The 21,754-nt window shown below is 35.7% G+C and overlaps 1 protein-coding gene across 1 annotated transcript; it reads left to right on the top strand.

Moving 5' to 3' along the window:
- Positions 1-228: 228 nt before the first annotated feature.
- LOC135470023 (uncharacterized protein C3orf20 homolog) lies at positions 229-20,830 on the top strand. Its single transcript, XM_064748717.1, is given in 19 exon segments — positions 229-292; positions 1,994-2,832; positions 5,267-5,350; positions 6,707-6,772; positions 8,641-8,740; positions 9,494-9,706; positions 10,777-10,935; positions 11,208-11,319; positions 11,685-11,816; positions 11,948-12,049; positions 12,245-12,351; positions 12,694-12,914; positions 13,710-13,860; positions 14,749-14,899; positions 14,901-15,019; positions 15,288-15,489; positions 15,793-15,935; positions 16,227-16,409; positions 17,566-20,830. Coding segments are annotated over 18 exon segments (3,153 nt in total). The 5' UTR covers positions 229-292; positions 1,994-2,063; the 3' UTR covers positions 17,705-20,830.
- Positions 20,831-21,754: the final 924 nt, after the last annotated feature.

The following is a 21,754-nucleotide window of genomic DNA, read 5'->3' as shown; positions in this document are numbered from 1 at the left end:
TTAGGTAAGTTGAAAAATCTTGGACAATCATACAATGTACAGGTTATAATTAATACTGATGATAAGTATGAAATAGTATAATTAGATAAATAATGGTTGAGTAATCACGAACTAGCACGTTACAGTGACTCCGATCTCAAAATTTACGTTCACGACTCAAAATGTAAACAAATCGGCCACATGCGGTGTAGCGTCTCGTTGCTAGGCACTGCACGCACTTCCCCTCAAGTTTCAAGTGAAACATGGCGGCTGGCGGTTCCAAAACGTTTGCAGTCAACATGGGACGTATCAGGTACTTTCACTGCAAATGTGTTTAAATTAACAGGTGGTAAAGTTAATTTCGGATTGTGTGTCATGAAGCAGTATATTGTATGGGCAAAGAGAGAATTTAATATTTAACAGGAGTTTATTGTTGTCCATCCAGTTTTAGAAATTAGTAATGCGTGACTGGTCATTTTTCAGCAGATGTATACACGATAATGGTTAAGTGTTTCGAAGTTTATTATCTTACAGTCTTGCGGTGTATCTGACATCTGATTCCATGAATCTTAGCGTTTACATGTATTATATTTTTTCTACTAAATAATTATCGTGGCACTTTTCAAATGTGTAAAATGTCATGTTAATTACATGTACATTTAAGACACATCATAACCTTATTAGTACTGTTAAGAATATTTGGTTAAGTAGACACAAAATTGGTGGGCCTACTGTTAAGAACATCTTTCGTGAACATCTTCGACCATTTGTCTGTCTGTGACACGATTTTGTCCCTGCATCTCCTCTCAAACTAGTGACTGCACTGATTTTGATGAAACTTACCATATAATCATCTTGCTTATCATCTGAGCCTGTGCATGCTTAATGTCAGTCTGATTAATATTATTTTTATTTTCATAGTCGTTACCCTCATTCAAGTACATAGCATAATACTGCTTTTTCATGCACACAGCTAAATGGGCAAGCGGAAGATACATTTCATTATCGTGATGTTGTACTCAAACATAGGTTTAGCCACAGGACCCTATTCTGACAAAATTCACTTGGGTTAGATAGTAAAAATGGGAAAAAATTGGAAATGAAGGGCCCTGATATCAAACTCTGGCTAAATCTACGTACTCAGAGTTCTATATTTCACATGGATAATATCTGTGAATATCTGAGAATAATGTCTGACATGTGTGACCATGTCCTTGTACTTTATTTTGGTTTAGAGGTAAGTATTTCAATGTATCACCTGACTTGAACATTATGCAGTTTTACGAACAGCTACAGCCTTGATCGTGTGAGCTACTGTTCTCTGAATGCATTGTATAATGTGCACAAGAATAGCTCCGAATAGCCGAGAATGCATTTCTCCCCCTCACCCATCATTATTTAATTTTTTTCGACAGCAATTTACCCAAAAAATGAAATTATGATAAAGTAATGATTCAATGAAAATAATTTTTGTCGCACACACCAGTTTTCCAAAATATTTAGACAGTTACAAGGAATCAGGTGTTTTGGTTTTTCCTTTTAGCAGTATATTGCTTGGGATTTCATAAAAAGTACCATTATGTACATGTATCTGGGTAATCCTTGTGTAGCCTCCTTCACATCATGTTCAGTCATCCTACACGTACGATATACACTATATCTGAAGATGTACACTGAAACATCAGCAGGCTAGGAGTGGTAAAACTTTGAAACAGACCTGTTTGAAAAAGCAACACACTTTGATTGAAAGGAAAACTTAAACACATGTATGTTAGTCCATTATGTGAACATGATGAATTGTTATATCTTTACATACATGTAGTCATGTAAATATACATTGTATTGTAATATATGACTCAGATGTACAGTATGTGTGCTTGGTAAATGTTGAGTTCATGGAACAAGACGAACATTTCATTGAGGATCATTCCCAGATGGTCATTAGGTGGTACTGGCATCTCATTCCACTCATAGAATTAATAGACTTGTACAATGTACTGTTTCATTTTTCCAGGTCTTTTTCAAGTTTGAAATGTCACTTGTGACACTCAGAGAAGTTGTTTTGAGAGACAACAGGCTTGATTATGGCAGCACCAGTTGGGGTAAAGTTATTTTTCTTCAAGCAAAAGCGATTTCGTCAGCCGCCCAAGAGGTACAGAAAACTTCCAGAAGAACTTCCTCAAAGTCTACGATTTGCACATCTGAATCCAAAAGTAGCAGCTTTTTTAGCAAATAAAGAAAAAGTACAACGTCAGACAGATGAAGCAGACGGACTTGTCAAGACAAGCCTCTTACCAGAAATTACACAATCTTTTCATCATGTTAGGGGAAGAATTGACAGTCTTCTTGAAAATGATGAAGATTCCCAGCGCTATCTCTATGAGGAAGCACGACTTTCAGCAGCCAGTGTTCTATCCCAGTTGGCAAAATACATCTACACTCTTCAAGAAATTAGTTCATGCATTCCAAAGAGTTTAGAATATTTGCTGATGATGGGCTGGAAAGAAATGACTGCTGATATAACCCCAGTGCCAAGAGAATGGCAGACAGCAACAATGAGAGAGACGTATCCTCCAACCCATTCCAGTGAGGAGCATGCTGGAAGCAACGAGGAGGAGCCAACAGCTGACAGATCGAGACAGACCTCAGATTCTGACTTTGTGAAAATGAAATCGTCTATGAAACTCAATCCTGATTCTGCCAAATCAAATGCAAAGTTCAACAGATTATTTCATGAAGATGATGATCCCAAAAGTTCTAGTTCTCACCGTAGATCAGATAAGTGTCCTACGCACATAAGACAAAAAATGGCAAGGCACAGTCGCTTGAAGTCCATATGTGATGAATCTCGTTGTAAGTAATGTTTATTTACTCGTCTGTTGGGGGTTAAACATGCACATCCTAAGTCTTAAGTTTATGTTGTATAATATTAGTTACATGGTTACTTAGTGAAAGGATACGTGGGTATATGGTGTCAGTAATTCTTATGTTGGGTGAGGCATCAGCCAAGACTAATATGAAGGTTACTAACACAATATATTTCCATATCCTATCACTGAGTAACCATGTAATGAACTTATCCTGCAAAGACCCATTAATTCAGTGCAGAAGACTGATGTATAGGTGAATATAAGTGTATTCACAACCCAGCAAAGGGAGATGACCTGCTCAGCAGACACATTTGGCATCATCTACAGGATTGGAGAATACATATATATCTGTACCACACGTGACAGTTGTTGTCCAATGAAAAGCGGAGCATTTTGTCTGATGCTGGATAACTAAGTGTAGCAGTTAAATTGTTTAACTTTTTCTCATACTTTTCACCATATAACTACATGTACCATCTGTTTTGAACTCCAGGGCCCAGTGTTTGAAAGTGTAGTAGCTAAAACTTGTATTAAGTCCATCTTATAATAAGATTTTTAGACAAATTCGGCAGCCAATACAGCTGGCCAGAGTCTAAAGTATAACAGCAGCAGGCTTAGTTTATATTTAATATGCTGTTATGCAATTATTTTTGGGCTGAGTACAAAATTGAGGACTTGGTTTAAAGTTATTAAAGGTATTAAGTCTTCAAAGTTTTGAACAACTGGGACCTGAGTCTCAATGTTTGGTCATTCACTCATTTTTAAGTGATCAAAATAAACTACTGATGTCCACAACTTCAACACAGGCCATCAAAAAGATGACACTGAATCATTGAAATATTCAGAATTTTTCAGATATATAATTGTTTGTTGTAATTTACCAACTTCCATGTTCCATGTTGTAATGCTGTAATGTTTCTAAAGAATCTAATAACTTCACACCTTAAAATCATACTGAATTACAGACCTCAATTTTGTCAAGGTCTTCACTTTGAATAGCTTGAAATATCATTCATTTTGAGCTCAAGTTTTGGACAGATGTAAAGTTTAATGACCTAAGAGGAGGATATCATATTACTGATGCTCTTCATCCTTGTTTATTATGGTACTTATACATTGCAAAATTCATGACAGGCTTTTGTGTGTATTAGAATCAACGTGAATGGTGGCATCTCAAAAAGTACTGCTTATATTGGTTTTACATACGTGTACATGTACATGTAAAGCACAGTAACATGAATATCCCAAGTACTGGTGAACTATTTGGTAGATTTTTGCATCAAACTCATTTTTTAACTTAAACATATGGAAATCAATTACAAATTTTCTGAACACAGTTATACTTAGGGTATCATATCTTCATACTGGAAAATAAAGTTTTTCATCTTCTTCGCGTGCAGTATTTCTCATATCATCAAAAATTTGAGGCATCACCGCATAAATGTAAAAAGTTTTACAAACTTTCTGTCCTCCTGCCGGGATCTTTGTCAAGCACTGTTTAGGAAAATATTATTGTTAAATATCTGAAGTCAAGTTTTATAAAGCTGGGACATATGTTCTCATTTTCTTCTTTTACGTACTTACATTTCTGGGGAAAAAACTTTATGAATTCTATTTGTACATTAAGATCAGTTGATTGTCTTTTTTTTTCAAATTAGCATTCAGTTACAGATCTATACATTAGAAGATTAAAGGGATACAGATTTGACACTGATAAACTGACATAATGATAGGATTTCCTGTATTAAACCTTTGAATAAATGTTTGAATAAATCAGCCATACATGTACCTAAAATTCAGCAGAGGGTAAGCATAACCTTGAATTCCTATCTCTTGACATCAGCCAATCAGCGTAATGTAACCCTTTAAATAGGTATATGTAATTGTATATGTACATGCAGAATGCTGATGTATAGTGCAAGTGTAATCATTTCCTGACACCTCATCGGGACGATAATTATTAATGGGAATTGGTCAAACTCTAGACAGCAGGACCTTGACATCAAATGTTCATTTCCCAGCTCCTTATGATGATGCCACATACATGTAAAAGATAGAAAGATATTAGAATAAAAACTGATACATTGTATCATTGAAGACCTTGCACTACAGTCCATTTTTGATGTAGCAATGGCTCAAGGCTTCACACTATAAAATATACCCATTTCAAGGTGTACCACAATGGTTTGATCTCAACAGATTGTGATCTCTGAAATCAGGGCCTTTGCCTAATTGTTATACATGTATTAAACATTTTTGTGACGCTACTTTAAACATGATTTAGTATCAATTAAACCACTGTTCTAAACTCAGAACAGAAAATTATTTATAACAGAATTTACATCAAACTTTCTACATTTTTTCTTAACTATGGTACATATACCTAGCGATCTAAATTTTAGTATTTTACTTTTTAGCTGGATCTGCTGTTTCTAAGTCACCAGGATCACAAAGAGGATCTGTAACATCCATAGCTGGCGAACAAACCCCAGCAGATAAAGGTAAGTTTACCTGTTGTAAAACTATGCTATATGTATCTGTCGATTTTATATTTCGTTGTACATGTATGCATGTATACAATAATGTTTTTTGATTTCTTCTGATTCGTGTAAGCTTGGAATAGCCATTAAGCGTGTCATTCATCACAGTGAAAGTTCTAGATGGGAGAACATCCCTTGGCGAATGCTACCGGCCATGGGACACTTTATCTGAAAACAAAGATGCCGAACTTTTGAGACAAGTTGATGTTGTTAATTTCTAGAAGATAGAAGTGTTTGCTAGAGAAAGTTCAGAGAAACGTTTAGAAGCGTTTGCTACTGGCCATGGCACACTTTATCTGAAAACAAACTTTTGAGACAAGTTGATGTTGTTCATTTCTAGAAGATTGGATTCAGTTTATTTATGTGTTCCTGAAAACTCACAAGATACATGTACTTTTACAGTGTTTCTCTAAATACTCTGGAAAAATGCATCACATGTTTTTTAATCATGTTTATAGATACACTTGAACTGGATATATATATATATATATGTAAATGGAAAATTTGGACAGAAGTATAGAATTGCCCAGTTTTCCACACCTTTTCTTTAGTGAAAATGCTTTAAAAATGTGGAGAAAGTACAGATCAAGCACAAGATTTGTGTCTGCTTTGGACAAATTTATGGCCTCGTTTTCCAAATTTAGACTTCAGCAGTTTTTGTTTTTCACAGTGATTCATCATCCAAATTGGACTTCAGCTAAAAAACTTTCTTTTTTTTTTTTCAATTTTAGTGGTTCATCATACAACTTGTTACATTGTGTCACCGTAAACCATAAGTTAGAATTTTGGACTACGAAGTCTAAGTTGGACAAATTATAGCAGTTTTGGACTTTTTTTACCAGTTTTCCAGACTTTTTTCAGAGAGCTTTATCATGCTAGCTTACTCCATGCATAAGTTTTGTCTATTTAGTGTGAAATGTAAAAATTGGCTTGTTATGCCCCGCTCCTACTCGATAAGAGGTGGATCATGTTTACATGTATTCCTATTGCAGGTATGTTATTTTCTTTTGTAAATTGCTCATATTTTGAAAACCAAGAGGAGGCATATCATAAAGGTCACATAGTAATACATGATTAGTAGTATGTTGGACACTTAGGGATGGTGCATATCTTTTAGTCTATTGAATGTTTAGAATTGCGTATATTACCTTCTGAATATACTTCAGTACATGTATTTTCAAGTAAGTTTGATACACATGTACTGCACGATCAAACACATGGTTTAGGATGAGCGGGGAGAGAGGGAGGTGAACGTTGATAGATGTACTCGCAATGAACTTTGATACATGTACTCATAACATCTTGTTCTTGTTACAGGTGTCCATAATACGTATTCTGCAACAATTCAGTTCCAGTTGTCTTCACAAGCTTGTAAGGAAAAAGGTGAGAAATGGGGTGACTAAACAGAATAGAATAACTTTGCTTTTTTACGTGTATGTGATTCTTACCTGTTCAGCATGTGTAGCATCTAATTACTTCACTAATTTCTAAAACTGAAGTGAGGCATGTAGGCAGTTCAGCAACAACATAATATTTATGTTTTTCATGCACTTCATGGTGATCAAGAGTATATGTATCAAGTCAAAAATATATGCCAATACGTTAAGCATAATTTTTTCAGGTACAAGAAGATATGGTAAGAAATGTTATGTGATATTTGACTCAGAAAATATAACTTTATTTGTCCGTTAGATATAAATGTTTTTATAGATTATCCACCATTTTTGGGAAATCTCACCTCCAATGCGCCCTGTCGTTTTGTATTTGATTTTTGTGTTTTTTTTTTTTGATCATAAGGTATGTCCATAAAACAAAAGATGGCAAACATGTAGTTTAAATATAAAGTATCTTGGTAAAGTGATAAACCCATTATAGGAATGCTTCTTTTATGGATCAGGTTTTGGTCAACATTGAGAAATAAAAAGCAACAATAAAACATTGACAAAACACCATTTATGGAGATAAATGATGAGATTATAAGTCTAGTACATGCTCAGTTAGACTCTGCTTAATATTGCCAGCAAATATAAAATTCACAAGCACAGAAACAGAAAAAAGAAATGTCATCATAGGATAAATATATAGACCTACATACCTGTACCGAAGTACGGGAAGGTTTAGCCATTATTAATAAATGTTTGCTATAGGCACACGAGTCATAATTCATGTATAGACTTACATTTGCGTGAAGCAAGATTTGTCCCCTTGAGTCGTATAGGAATGGTAAGCCCTTTCACGACATACAAAAGAAATGTTCTTGAGCAAAATGTAATCTATATCAATGTAAATGTGTTAATTAATAAAAATAAGTTACATATTAATGGTGTAATCAATATAAATCAAGGAATATTGAACACTGTAAGGGATTTCCGCAAAACAATCAGCTATCAAAACATTACACTCTAGACCCAGGCTGTAGGCCTATGTACAGAGTCCATTGTGAGCAAGATGTGAAGTTATGCTGGATTATTAAAACAACAATGAACATGATTAAGCAACTGTCAATAGACAGTATACACCTCCATATTGTATGTAAGGTGAGTGTTAAGAAATATTCTGTGGTAGGAACGATGCACACATGTACATGTATATATTTAGGCAAATACCTATAACAGAGCTCTGCCTCCACGCCAAACTGTCTGTTGATACTAGTATTATGCCGTTGTTGCACTGCCTACATGGACCAGATGCGTGACTTCTGTTTTAGAAATTATTGAATTAATTGCTTACATTAAAACTTATGTGCGTTGGTGTCGGTCTTATGTTTATCAAAAAGGATCTAGAATCTACTGAAAACCAGTCAAAATATTTTTGTCTTGTTCTTTAGCCCACCTTGATAACCCATAATAGTTTCATGTAAATATACATTTCTGTAATTTAATGCTAACCATTCAGTAGTGCAAGATCTTTATTAGTACTCAAAAGAAAAATCACATTTTTATTAGTTAAACCTGACAAGCATCACCTGCCATTCTATTTTTGCCTGTCCTGCTTACTGAGGGTTTGAGTTAGCTGAAACGAAATAGTGAATAAATATGTGTACATTGTGTACCGACGGATATATATAAGTTTACATTTAAAATATTTAAACATATAAAATACATGTACTTTATATATCTGTGTGATGACATAACTCTGGAATATGATTGTGATGATCATGTGTTTCTGAAAGTGCATTTTTATATGCCAAAGTTTAGTCAAAATGTAGGATTTGTGATTTACAAGTCATTTTTTTTTTTTTTTTGTCTTAGGTTGGATTGTTCGTCATTCTAGCAAGGAAAAAACTTTTGATGAACCAGAGCCATTTCTGGAATTGGCTGTTCAGATTTTACAATCAGCCATGAGAAGAGCGTAAGAACCATCACTTAATTGATTAGCATGTTGTAAATTATGTACATCAAAGTTTAGATTGATGCTAAATGTTTACAAGAAGTTTCTTGAAAATCATCTGTATAATGCAATATATGTAGATGTATACATGTAATAGTCATTGAGAATACAGGGTCTTCTTTCACAACAGTTTGTAAATCAGTTTTGTGTAACTCTTCTTGTAATGACATCGCCTGATGGCGCTATAACCTAGGCAATGTCATTTACAAAAAAAGTAATGAGAAATATGACTTTTGGAGTGAAAGTAGCCCTAGCTATTTTTTGAACATGCAATGATTTTCGTCTTATAACTATGGACTTGTTGTCCATCTGCAATACAAACAGCTTATTGCAGGGATGTAGTATCTCATGATTATTTTGTGTTGACTGATTATTATACTTTTTCTGAAGCTCTGACACTGGTGAAGCCAACCAATGTAGTTTTGTCTCCAAAATCAGATTTGAAATGGGTGTAAATTTCACTGAAAGTTGTTCTTTCATATGTGAAAAGGTTGAGGAATTAGGGTGCTAGCAAGCTGCAGATGGTTGTGGGTTTTCCCTGGTCTCCCGGTTTCCTCCCACCATAGTGCTGGCAGCCGTCATGTAAGTGAAACATTCTTGTGTACGGCATGTACACCAATCAAATAAATAAATAAATGTGTGTTCGTGTGTGTTCCTATACATGTACATATTTAAATGTTTACTACATTGACAGACTGTTTATTAATTTGACAGGAAGCAGGAAGCTGAAAATGTAGATCCCAAATTAGAGCACCCCCATAAAGTGAAGTACTATAAGGATACTAATCAAGGCCATCTGACTAAGTTCAACAGATTCAGATCTCTTAGTCAAGGACAAAGTCTGAAGCCTGTAATACCAGAGGCATGGAATGATGCAGGGAGGAAACTCATGCAAGTAACAGTAAATGATGGGACCACAACAATATTGTATCCTTGACAAAGAATATCTAACTGTTTATTGTATGGATTCTAGACAGATGTTTTACCTTATGAGCGTAAATTAGCACTGTCTGCATGCAAAAATATAGGTAGATGTGAAGTAAAACATACTCAGTCAGGATAATTGTAATAAGTTTTTTTTTTTTTTTTTTTCATTTGTTTACGTTTTGTCTCTATGGCATATTTTAAGATTGTTACTGCATCTGTGCTATTAAAAAAAAAGTAACAAGCTAAAGTACACATTGCCCAGTCACAACCTTCAACAAGTAATAACAAATCTTTTGTTTTGAAGAATATTCTGTGATCTGCATGCTGCAATATACATGTATTTAAATGCTAAACTTTTCAAATAAACCATTCGTTTATTATGCAGTTGCCTGAAACCTGTGATGGTGACATGTGGAAAGGAAACAGGATATTAAAGGATACATGAAACATATATTCATTTTACCAGCTAAAATTGGCCTTGGAATATTTTTGTAGCAAGTGGTGTCTATCATGACCCAATAGTTTTTAAACATTTATATATAGGTGAGGGGCGGATATATTTTCTTTGACCTTGGGCCTTATTTACATGTAAGCTACATTTTGTGACAGAATTGTAAAGACAATACCTCTTGAAGTCTTTCATGAATTTTCATGAAACCTATGTCACATAATCACCTAGACCTTCAGAAGAACTCTAGTTTTTCACAGACCTTGACCTGTGGATCATTGAAGTGACATGCTTTTAACACACTTGTAACAATATCTCTTCAACTGTGTAAGCAATTTCCATGAATCTTATATCACATGTGCACCTAGCCATGTAGCAGGACCTTTTTTTTTTAATGACCTTGACTTATTTTGTTCAAGGTGGTTTTGCCTGTGCCTGCAATTCATCTCTTGAACAGTATTTGTATTCTTAACAGGATATGTTCTGTATAAAAGTACAAAACGAATTCTCAACGATATCACATTAAAGAGCTAGACATATTTTTAGCAAATTTGGGGTGCACTAAAAACACTAAACCCTATTAAGCTTTTTGCGGAGAGAAGAATTCCTTGACAGTGTTTAGCTATCCTTCTGGTCATCCAGCAATACTGAGTTCTCAGGCAGGGCCTGGAAAACCTGGATATTACACCCTTGTGTATGGAGATGTTCCTGGTGGGAAGCTCATGGCCTGTTTCACTCCTTCAGGAATAGGTGTTTGCATGCATAACAACGGAAACGTAAGGTATTGCATGTTCTTCACCTGTTCCACAGGATCAAACCGCATACATTTCATTACTATTGCCCTTTGCCCTTTGCTGACTGAGTGTACTGCACAAGTACTTATACCATTCTCAGACAGGAGTTTTCTAGAATTCCCACTGGAGAGCACTTGTTTTCAATGTTGATATCATGACGTATTAAAACTTGCCAGGATAATTTTCTGCAATCTTAACCTTTTGCTTATTATATTAGTTTTGAGAAATCTGTCTGTGGAAAGCTTTGTTTATAATTCAGATTACAAATCACCAAAAAGGGAGGACTCACTGCTGATCCTTCTGGCAAAATCTTGAAGAAATGGAAATGGCCAGTGAGTGGGATGAAGTTACCATCCACAATTTCTCTTCAGGTAGGCATGTGTTCACCTTCAAAACTTAAGTTCAAGGGTGAACAAAGCGAACTATAAAGCCTTGTCCTTGACTAACTGATCACCTTCACATAGCTGAAATAACCTGCAATACACCTGTAAAATAAATACAGTTTCAGTGTACATGTGTCTGTATTAGTATTCCATTATCAATTGTCATTTGCCAAGAGTTTTAATCTTCAAAAGGCTACATGTTGTTTTCATATGCACAACTCCTTTGGGTCAGGAAACAGTATAAATAGTCTATTCGTGGTGCCATTTGAAAAATAGTCTCTAATATGCTGCTGTAAGCAGTGGTGCTTTTTTTTTAGCAAAAAAATAATTTTTTATTTATTTTCTTTTTTTAGATGTCGTCTTGTCTGAACTTGCGTGTTCAAAGTCAGTCTCAAATTTTCCTGTTATTTGTCTGCAACAAGGAGACAATTAAATTTATGCTAGGCCCTGTTCCTGGAGCTGTACCGCTCAAGCCTGGTGACGAGGTGAGTGCATATTAATTTAGCTTCAGTTTCACTTTGAAGTTCAGGCTGTCATTTATGAATAAAAGAGCAAAGCTAAGTATTTGCTAAACATATGGTGTGGAGATATTTAAATTATTACTTTTTTTTTCCAGGAAGAACTCCTGACAAGTTTTTCATTCAGTTCAAACTCTGCAAACGAGCTGAACCAGTCCTTTACTTCAAAGAAACAACTCAATAAGTCAAAGAAGAAAAAGGTAAACTGATTGAAAGAAAAGTTTTGTTTCCACTTTTAGGTTTTTCATCATGTACATTGGAATTGGTTGCTGTGTTACTATTTATAGGACACTACTTAAAGTGGATTATGCTCGTAACTTGAAGCTATGGTTTCAGAAAAATGTATTCATACCTGATTGTTCTTTTTTTTTGGTTTTTGTTTTTGTCTTTTCTAGGATAAAATGAAAGCGTACATTGCTGAAGCTCAAAAGCTGTTAGATGATCGAGATGAGTCCGATCCTGATGGGGAAAGAGACCTCGGGCGACTTCAGCGTAAAGCTAGGTAGTGACATTTTGTCACTATGATTAAGAATGACTGCTATAAGATGAGGGAACGAATGGCAGAATAGCATAATGTTGGTTAGGGGGATAACGATTATGTTAAATTAAGACATGTATAAAAATACGATGATGCATATATTTGTGAAAAGCAACCATTTTGAAACATTTTAGCCTTTTTGTTTAAAGCAAGTTTAACAGGAAGATCTTATCCAAGATTTTAATGTCTACCTGGCCATTATAGTCAATATTATTATGACTAAAATAGCTTTGTAGAAGAGACATGTTTGTTGAGAACGATGAAGTTTTTCAAGTAATACAATTATGTTTATATTGCTTATTTCAGGTTGCTGGTTGACAATTGGATGGAGCACTACCGAATATATGTAGGCCTTAGTACTGGTAGCCTAAAATACATGAAGGATATGATATATATCCGCTTACGCGACATCCAGTCAGCCAAGCCTTCCAAGACTAAAGTGGTACCCGAGGAAAGTGAAACTACAGAAGTAGATATTGAATCTCCAGACCCTCTAGCCAAACTCCGGGCACCATCAGCTCCAGCTGGTGAGTGCACACATAGCTACAACCTAACAAGCTCTGAGTGAAATTAAATTTGTGTATGTTCACTCTAAAATAGCACATTTGTAGAAAGAAATCGCTTTTAGTTATTGTAGACATTGTGCACTGTCATAGTCTCCTTTTTCTCATATTTTACTAATTCTGTCAGGATGTTTTTCGTTACATTTGTTTGTTTTTCCATACTCTGGGTTCCAAAATGGCTGTGGGTAATGGTATGAAATGTGTTTTCATAAATAGTTTAGATGTTGGCATCTAGTGATATACTCGATTAATTTTTCTCATGTTTCACGAATTCTGTTTTTCTGTCTGTCTGTCTTGTTCTCCATGCCCGTGGGTTCTATCAAAGGAATGTGCAATGTCCTTAATTCTGCAGTCTGTAAAAAAAATAACTTACATATGTATAAAACCATCATGTACAAATTGTTTGGCACTATCATTGTCCTCTTTCTGTCATTTTCCTGGGAGTCAGTGTACTCTTTATGTTCATTGATGTACTTTCACAGTATTTATTTATTTATTTCATTGGTGTTTTACACCGTTCACAAAAATATTTCACCCGTGGCCATCTGCAGGATGCTGGAAGACCTTCCCACGTGCAGCCAGAGAGGAAGAAAGCATGAGCTGGACATAAACTTTCAGCGACTACATTAGTTGTAGGTGCCACACTGTTGTGTGCTAACTTCCTGGGCGGTGGATACGCCTACTATCGCAGTAAGCAGGGGGTATCATACAGTGACACTGAATAGAAAGGCAATGATTTTCCAACTTGTTCTTAATCAGGTTCTGAAGTGACAGATCGCCTGTTGAACCGGGCACGCACAGCTAGTAGCCACCGCTTGTCTGCTGATGATAAGGACATTGATGAGACAGACAGCAAAATCAAGAAAGAAACCACGCATGGAAGTGCCAAACGGAGTCCAGTACATAGCGCGTAAGTGTGAAGAATAAGATTGTTTTATGGGAAGAACGATGGTTTGGGTCAAGTGGATTAGACCTATTTCATAAAGCAGTATTGGGCTTTAGCCTTGTAATCAGGGTTTACCTCTTTTTAATATAAGCATGAAATTGATAAAATTTTGACTCTTGGTAGATCCCATGCTGTGTTAGTACAAACTTATCCAAATTTGGGCTCTATGTGTTTTGTTTTGTGAAGAGATTTTAGCCCATATTGGCTTTGTGAATCACGACCCTTATAACTTGTCATTCCTTTTACTCCCAGTTTAGTAAAATACCTTTCTTGTAGTCAGATACATGACAATAATATACCTGAAAGATGAAAGATGTGTTCTTCAAAATTGTTTTTGAGCGTTGTTACCAGGAAGATGCGAATACTGTACAATATACATTGATGTTTGTAGCACAGTTGTTATTGTCCTTTTCATTGTCAATGTAACACAGTACTTTCACGAGTAGTGGGTCCAATTCCACAAACCAAGTTTACTACAAGTTTATAAACATGAAACATCTTTTAAATTATTCATATGAAGTGGTGATTTTAATAAGATAGTCTTCAGCCTTGATTTCTGTAATGGGAATTTTTAGTCTTCTTACAAATGAAATGGCAGTGCATCTTCTGATTTCAAAATAAAAATTTGCACTTATGGGATCTTTAAATATGAACAAACCATCACAATTATCTATATAATGTGCCAAAATATATAAAAATATTATTAATATAATTGATAAAGAATTTTATAAACCAAAACCAACCAGATGCTTGGTCTTCCTCTGTTTCCATTAAAGTCATCCGAATTCTGTGTGAAGAAATGGAATTAATAACTTTTAGTTTGATGGATCTTCCACCCTTTCTTAATTCTAGAGGAAAGCAGCGCCCTCTTTCTGGAGGATTGCAGTCCATTGTCAGCCACACAGCACCGTTGTCTCCCCGGGGTGGTGCTGTGGCCAGTATGTATAGCGGTCCGGCACAGTGCCCTATTTCTCTTCGCGCAGAGATGCTCGGCTATGAGAGGCCCCCCCTGCCGCTGTAGTCGTCATCATATTCCCTACATCTCAGATCTTGAGTTCGACAACTTCCTCAAGAATGAAGCATCCATGAACCAAATGATCATTGTGGCTATTGTATCCACTCTGTAAGTTATTCTGCCTACTCAGATATCACTTTGTTGGTGGCAGAATCTTTAATCCAGTTAAAATGCAAAAGATTAAAAAGTTATTCACCTTTTCAAATAGATTTCTTATGACGCTCTCTTGCATAAATTAATTTTGCTATCTGTCCTTCTTTACAAATATTGTTTCATTTTCACCCTAATATCAATTCTTTATTTATGATTGTCTTCCTGTTTATTTATGTTTGACTTTCTTCTATTATGGTATAATTTCAAACTTTTCATTCCGCAGTTATCCGGATGCTACACCAGCTGAGGCAATGATAGAAAAAATCCACGCAAATCAAAACAAAAATAGAACCAGACCCTGTGCGGCAGCCCGTTTTGATGCATTCAGAATATTGCGATACGATGTTGCAACTGCTGCATTTGAGTCTGACCATACCCAACCTATGCTCTTAGCCCGTCACAATGTTGTTCCAGGCATGTTTCTGGTGAGCGTGTTAATTAATTTGATAAAGTCACATGCAGTTGTTACCTCTTTGATTTTATTGTAATGTACTAAACTGATGAAGAAAATTCCAATAGTCATCAATTAATATTCATACATGTTGACAAATACAAAGATAGGAAAGAATGTTCCAACACATGTAATGAAGCCAAAACTTAATACTTGTAGATGCATCAGCATACTATATACACATAGCCTCTGGTTGGTACCAGTTATACATTTTAAGTAGTATCAAAATGTCTAAATGATGTTAGTTTAAATTTTACCATTCTTACCTTTCCTTTAGATATATCACAATGGAAACTTGGTGTTTTGTGATCATATTTTCAATGGATATGGTAATGCCAAAAAGGATTTCCGGAAGCAGATCATGAAGTGTAGAGCAGACGCTATTCATCATCGCTTCTTGCCAAAAGATTTCCACTTCAGGTATGTGATTTCCACTTAACATCTGTGTCAGTGCCTGTCACCAACATAATGTTACCTTTATTCTTCAGTTTTAATTACTGTAGTCTGAATTTTTAATCTTCTTAACTATGAAAAGACAATGAATATGTTGCCTTTAAAATGGTACAAAAATTTTCCTCTTAAGCAAATACTTGTTTCCTATAAAGTGCATACTGCATGGACATAGCCAAAGGGTGTGAAGAGCTACATGTAGTAAGACCATCCTTGAGTTCTCCCCTAGTTTAAATAAAGCCAGTTTATGGGTACTTTCAGTCCCAGCCATGGTCGTGTGGGCCCCAGATCAGCATGGGGAGGGCAAATGGGAGGAGCTGGCGTGGATCACCATGGAAACCCAGGAATGAGTCGGGATCTGCCAAGTTCAGCTCCCAGACCAGTCTCTGCCTCCACGTCCAGCACGGAGCACTACCTCCAGTCAGTACCCTCAGCCATTACCAGGTGAGTGATAAAGTGGGCTTCGTTATCAGAATACTTCTGATTTACATCAGCAGGCTTGTCTTGATACAGGTGTTTCAACATAGTCCTGATGTTAATTCATATACTGTGAAGTACTTAATTTTCACGTGGAACTAATTTTCACAGATTTTGCAGTCAATATGTTATCGTGAAACATAATTCCAGTGAAAAACCGGTAGTGGTAATGAAGAAGTGAAATCTTTGCCAGGGTGCTGGGAGCTGCACAAAGAAAGCCCCACAAGCCAGCTAAATTTTTTAACAGCAAGGAAGGGAAATTATGGTTTAAATATATACAAACTCTGGAGCTAAGGCTTGGTGGGTATAAAACAAAGTGGGAGTTTATTTGTCTTTAGTTTGTTCAAACTTTGCTATGCCCATAAAGGGAAAGAAAAATAGATACCAGCACATGCTGGCTTCTGATGAATGTCGCTCTGATACACGCTATCCCATTGTCTCTCCTGTGGTCCAATGGGTGAGCTTCTAACAAAGTGTGAAGTGTGTGCAAAAACAAAATGGCTGTTAGACAGCTACGGCAATGTTTGCGCTTTCTGACCTGCTACAGAGGACAACTAAAACTGAAAACAATGCATATTCATATGTTTTGCATTGAACTGCTCAAAAGGTGACAGGTCACTGTGCCAATTGCTTAAAAGTACTCATCAGTGATTCGAAAAGAAGTGACACCTGTTTGAGTACTGCTCACGGTAGGCGCGAAGTTATCTTCTTACGTAGTGATAATCCATCCCCCAATGTTTTAAACTCTGATCCAGATCGCAATGATTAGCGACGCCGCAGGAAACAAAGGAGGATTAAAGCTATGCATGATGATAATTTAAGCCATATTATATCTTGGAAAATTTTAAGATTATTTTTAACTATTCTCTTAAATCGACGAAAATTAATTCCCGCGGACATATTTTTGGAAACAATCTGTGAAAATAAATTCCAGCGAATAATAAGTACTTTGCGGTAATATGAAAATTGTAGTCAATGCATATAAGGCTGCACTATTAAAGATTGCATGGAATGTTTTGTTGAGAAATGTTGAGTTTCATCCTTCCAATTAGTGGGAAAAAAACAAAAGTTTGCTTATCTTGACCACCTATTCTGATGGCTTATACTACTTCACTATTTACAGAGGTGTGGAAGTAACTGAAAACAAGCAGCCAGTCAGTATTGGTACTAATCCATCCCAAGCAGGCGATTTGAGAACTCATTCCCAGCTGGAGTCTCAGAGTGCAAGCATGGCCCACTCAGCAGAGAGAATCAACACCTAAGGTGTACAGGTTTAGCAAACAGATCATGTGGTGGAGATTTCCCAATGTTGGGTTGAAAGTCTTACACATTTGTGTTACCTTTGCTGTGTAGTCTGCGTCAAGTAGATAATACTTGGACTGTTGATCTTAATGTGGTGGTAAATTCAACTTGCCTCATTGTCTTTCTCAGTGTTGTGCAATGTGTGCATGGTTATTGTAGTTGATGACTTCTCGTGGTTGTGGCAGGCTTTTAAACTTGTAATTGTCAAGTCGGAGACTGCCTTGTTGTAGGGTGCTTTTATGATACACTTATTGTCCTTTATTATTATAGCAACTTCTATCATTACCTACATATTGCCAAAAAATTATCACCCGTGTCTTTCTGAAGGTACAGTATAAGCCCATATAGCAATTTAAGTGTGCATGACAGATCTAGATCTTAGTGGGGGAAGCCAAAGCATGTCTTCCTGTGTTAAGGCCGTGGAGCCTTCAATATTAATGCATAATTAAGCAAATTTCTTGAGGTTTTTATGAAACTTTAAAGTTTACTTTGACTCCAGTAAACAGTTTCAATTTAGAAGACACCAAACTAGAACAGCACTAAAGACTGATGTGTTGCCAAAATCTGAAATGTTATAGCAGAAGCTTAAATTTCCATGTGCTATTGTTTGTCTACCACAAAACCTGTGTTTAGCATGCACACTCAAAGCTGCGGGGTCATTGGATAAGACTGGGTGGACTAATACTAGAAGTGTCAGGACGCACCTTATATCAAGTGTGTGGTTCCAGAATTTCCTGTTGTCAAAATTGTGAGCCCTGTTCATGTTTGTGAGCTGTTCTGATTATTGCATTGTTGAATTGCAGGTAAAGCTAACTGATACATACCATAATATTATTTTGTTTAAGGTAATAAGATGCTAACCATATGTTTCAAAATTCACTGTTGCACAGTCACCATGTATAGGAAAGGATTTATCAGGTTGCCAGCAATGTCCTCAGCGGGCTCTTTAAGGTAATTTATTGGTAAACAATGATTCTGCCTTATTTTCTTCACACTTGATGTATGCATAATTTTCAGCAGATATTTTGTAAATGTTAAATGGGAAACAAAGTATATATTTCGTATTTCATAATGACTAAGTTCTGAAATTAGAGAAGTAGGGAAGTTTTGATTACATTTTAGACATTTGTATGCCAATTGAAATATAATTTTCTCCATGTGCCTTGCATAAATATTCTCTCATTATCTTTGCTTGAGAAAAGGAGTGTGCATGTGCCAGTATTGCAAGTATTCTCACACTTAGATTTACTAAGGCACAATATGAGCTGTATGTACATGTACTTGACTGCTGTTGCATACATTTTGTTATAACTGCGTTTCATATAGTGCAGCATATACTTATGACATAAGAATATTTAAATGCCAGTCAAGACAATATGCTTGTAAGAATACATGTTTATACATGTATCATACAATTTAAGAAATATGTCTATTTTGCTAGGTTTAAAGGCTTTCCACTCTTATATACACATATATATTGTTTACTCATGCTGCTGATACGTATTACATATACTATTTGTTTTTTGTTCCACTAAAGTATATTTAGTGCTTATTTCATAAAAATTTCACTGATGATGTAACCCAGAATGGCTACTGATAAAATGTTATGTGTGCGCAGAAGCATTCATTGCTAAAGTAAACCACATATTTACATAAACTGCTTGTGACCAATTGGGTGTAGCTGCAAATTGCTTGTACTGCAGATGTAAAACAGCCATGTGTAACACCTATGTTAAACATGCTTGCTGTTATTGATGTCACGTGATGGCGAGGGTTTATAGCCAAGGGGAACTGGCATGTTGTGCCAGGAGTTGTTCAGAGACAAATCACATTTGTTACACCGCTGCGGACACATTTAAATAAAAATGTTTGTATTTTACATGTACCATGATATTATTAACAAACTAGAAGTAAATAAAAAATGTTAATGAAGCCTATTTCCTGTGGCTGTCTTCCACAGTGGAAATCAATGACCTGAGCTGGATGCAATGTGATGGCCAGTTGTTCAAAGGGTTTTAAATAAACAAATATTAAAAGTCTGGTTGTATTCTCAGTACCAGTCTCATTTTATTACACAATCTATAGGATTTTGACCCAGACAGAAGTTAATAAAGTTGCATAAATATTAATACACTTGAACAACTGTGCTCAGATGCTTGAGTACTGTGTGAAATCAATGGCAGACATCATCACTCTTATTGTAAAAGCTATTTTAAGTCATATTTATATAAGAATGTAGTTAAATGATGCAATGTAGTGGTAATACATTTTTGTTTGTTGGTGAAAGAGATGTGTTAATTTCATGAATTGCAAAAGTTCATTGCTGAGGTGTACTTTATTTATCTACTATTTAATAATATATGTATATTTGCACTGTTTACTGATGACAGGCTGCTGAGTAATGCTGATTTTAATGCTGCTGATTAAAACTGTTGTAGTCTGAAGGTGCATAAGTGATTACTGCTGTGAGGAAGCATTACATATAGGTGAACTGGATTGTGCTTTGGCTAGCCGATCCATAATACTAGACTCTACTACACCTGCCTTGAAACCACTCCTTTTCACTGTGAAAGGTGTTATTGTTGGAAATATGTACAGAATTAGTGTGTTAAACACTTTTGCCTTTATGCAGCTGTGAGCAGTGTGTGCGACTCAATATTGTTATGAATGTCACTACGACAGCATTCTTGTAATAAAATGCCAATTTATGCATGTACTCATTCTGCATGTGCTTCTGCATAGGGTAAATCAATGTTGATGTGTCTTGCCATATTTATTGTTGAGCATTGGCAATAGAAGAGCTTCAGTATGGCTTAAGCTAGAATACTAAGCATGTTCATTGGGAACCTTAGGCCACACCGTACAAGCACTTTTTTCCATTTAAACATGCAGCCGGCGTCGGGGGGGCCTTTAATGTGCAGTGGTCTACTAGTCCAAATTCCAGTACAAAGGTTTCTTAAAGTAAATCCAGGTCTATTCATTCCGGAATATGTGAGACTTTTTACCATTGTTGTGCAGTATTACTGCAACAGGAACGCAATGCCCAGACACTGTGTTATTTATTTCCTTATGAATAGAGAATATTCCGGGTGGGATGAAGCCATTCTGTAGCTCTTCTGTTGAATAAGACATTTATTTTCAATATGATTGATTTAATGTGAAATATTTTATGTGATATTAAAGAAACTTTACATGAGAATTTTTTTTATTATTATTATTATTTAAAATTAATATTTTTAAGATATAGTTATTGTCATGAGAAGTCTTCTGTGGAGCTTTAAGGTGCATTATCATGGTCATTCCAAAATGACTTGCAACCTTGCGGATGGTAGTGGACTCCGCCCTGTTTCCTCCCACCATAATGATCCATATAAATACATTTGAAAAGTGGGTTTGGTTTATGATTGTTGGATATGATGGCAATTCTACAGTTTCTAATGTGTAAATTAGGGCAAAATCTGCAAATTCCATCGTATTCCCCCTCCTTGGTTGTGTTTGCAAAAAGTTTGACGACGACAGCTAGTGGATTAAAATTGCTGCCGCAAAATGTATTACTGATGTAAAGTCACAGAGTAAGACTGGCATATTCACATACCTGTCCATCCTATTATTTTGAAGAAAATGCTCATTGAGAAGCAAGATTGGGTAGTCGTCGTATCGCGTGACATGTATACCAGACTGGTCTAGGAGAATGGAGTATTAGTTGATTTGCATATATCTAGTATAACTTTAGAAATTATGGTTCAATGATTAGAAAATCAATTCCAAGGGTGTCATTTTTTAACGTGCACAAGTCCACCATTACATAATGTTCCATTTGAATTGCTTAAACCCCAAAATTACGATAACTGTCCATCAAACAAGAAGCTCATACATCACAGATGTTAAAGTACATGTACATTAATTTCTCCAATTAATTTGGTGAAGAGAGAAAGTATAATGTACATTATCTTCCTGAAATATCTGGATTATTTAAAATCGTTTTCAAATAGTTCGGTTGGACAAGGAAT

The sequence above is a fragment of the Liolophura sinensis genome, chromosome 7 (assembly GCF_032854445.1).
Source record: "Liolophura sinensis isolate JHLJ2023 chromosome 7, CUHK_Ljap_v2, whole genome shotgun sequence".
NCBI classification, from domain to species: Eukaryota; Metazoa; Mollusca; class Polyplacophora; order Chitonida; family Chitonidae; genus Liolophura; species Liolophura sinensis.
The sequence above is the reverse complement of the archived record's forward strand: the minus strand, read 5'-3'. Positions and strand labels throughout refer to the sequence as shown.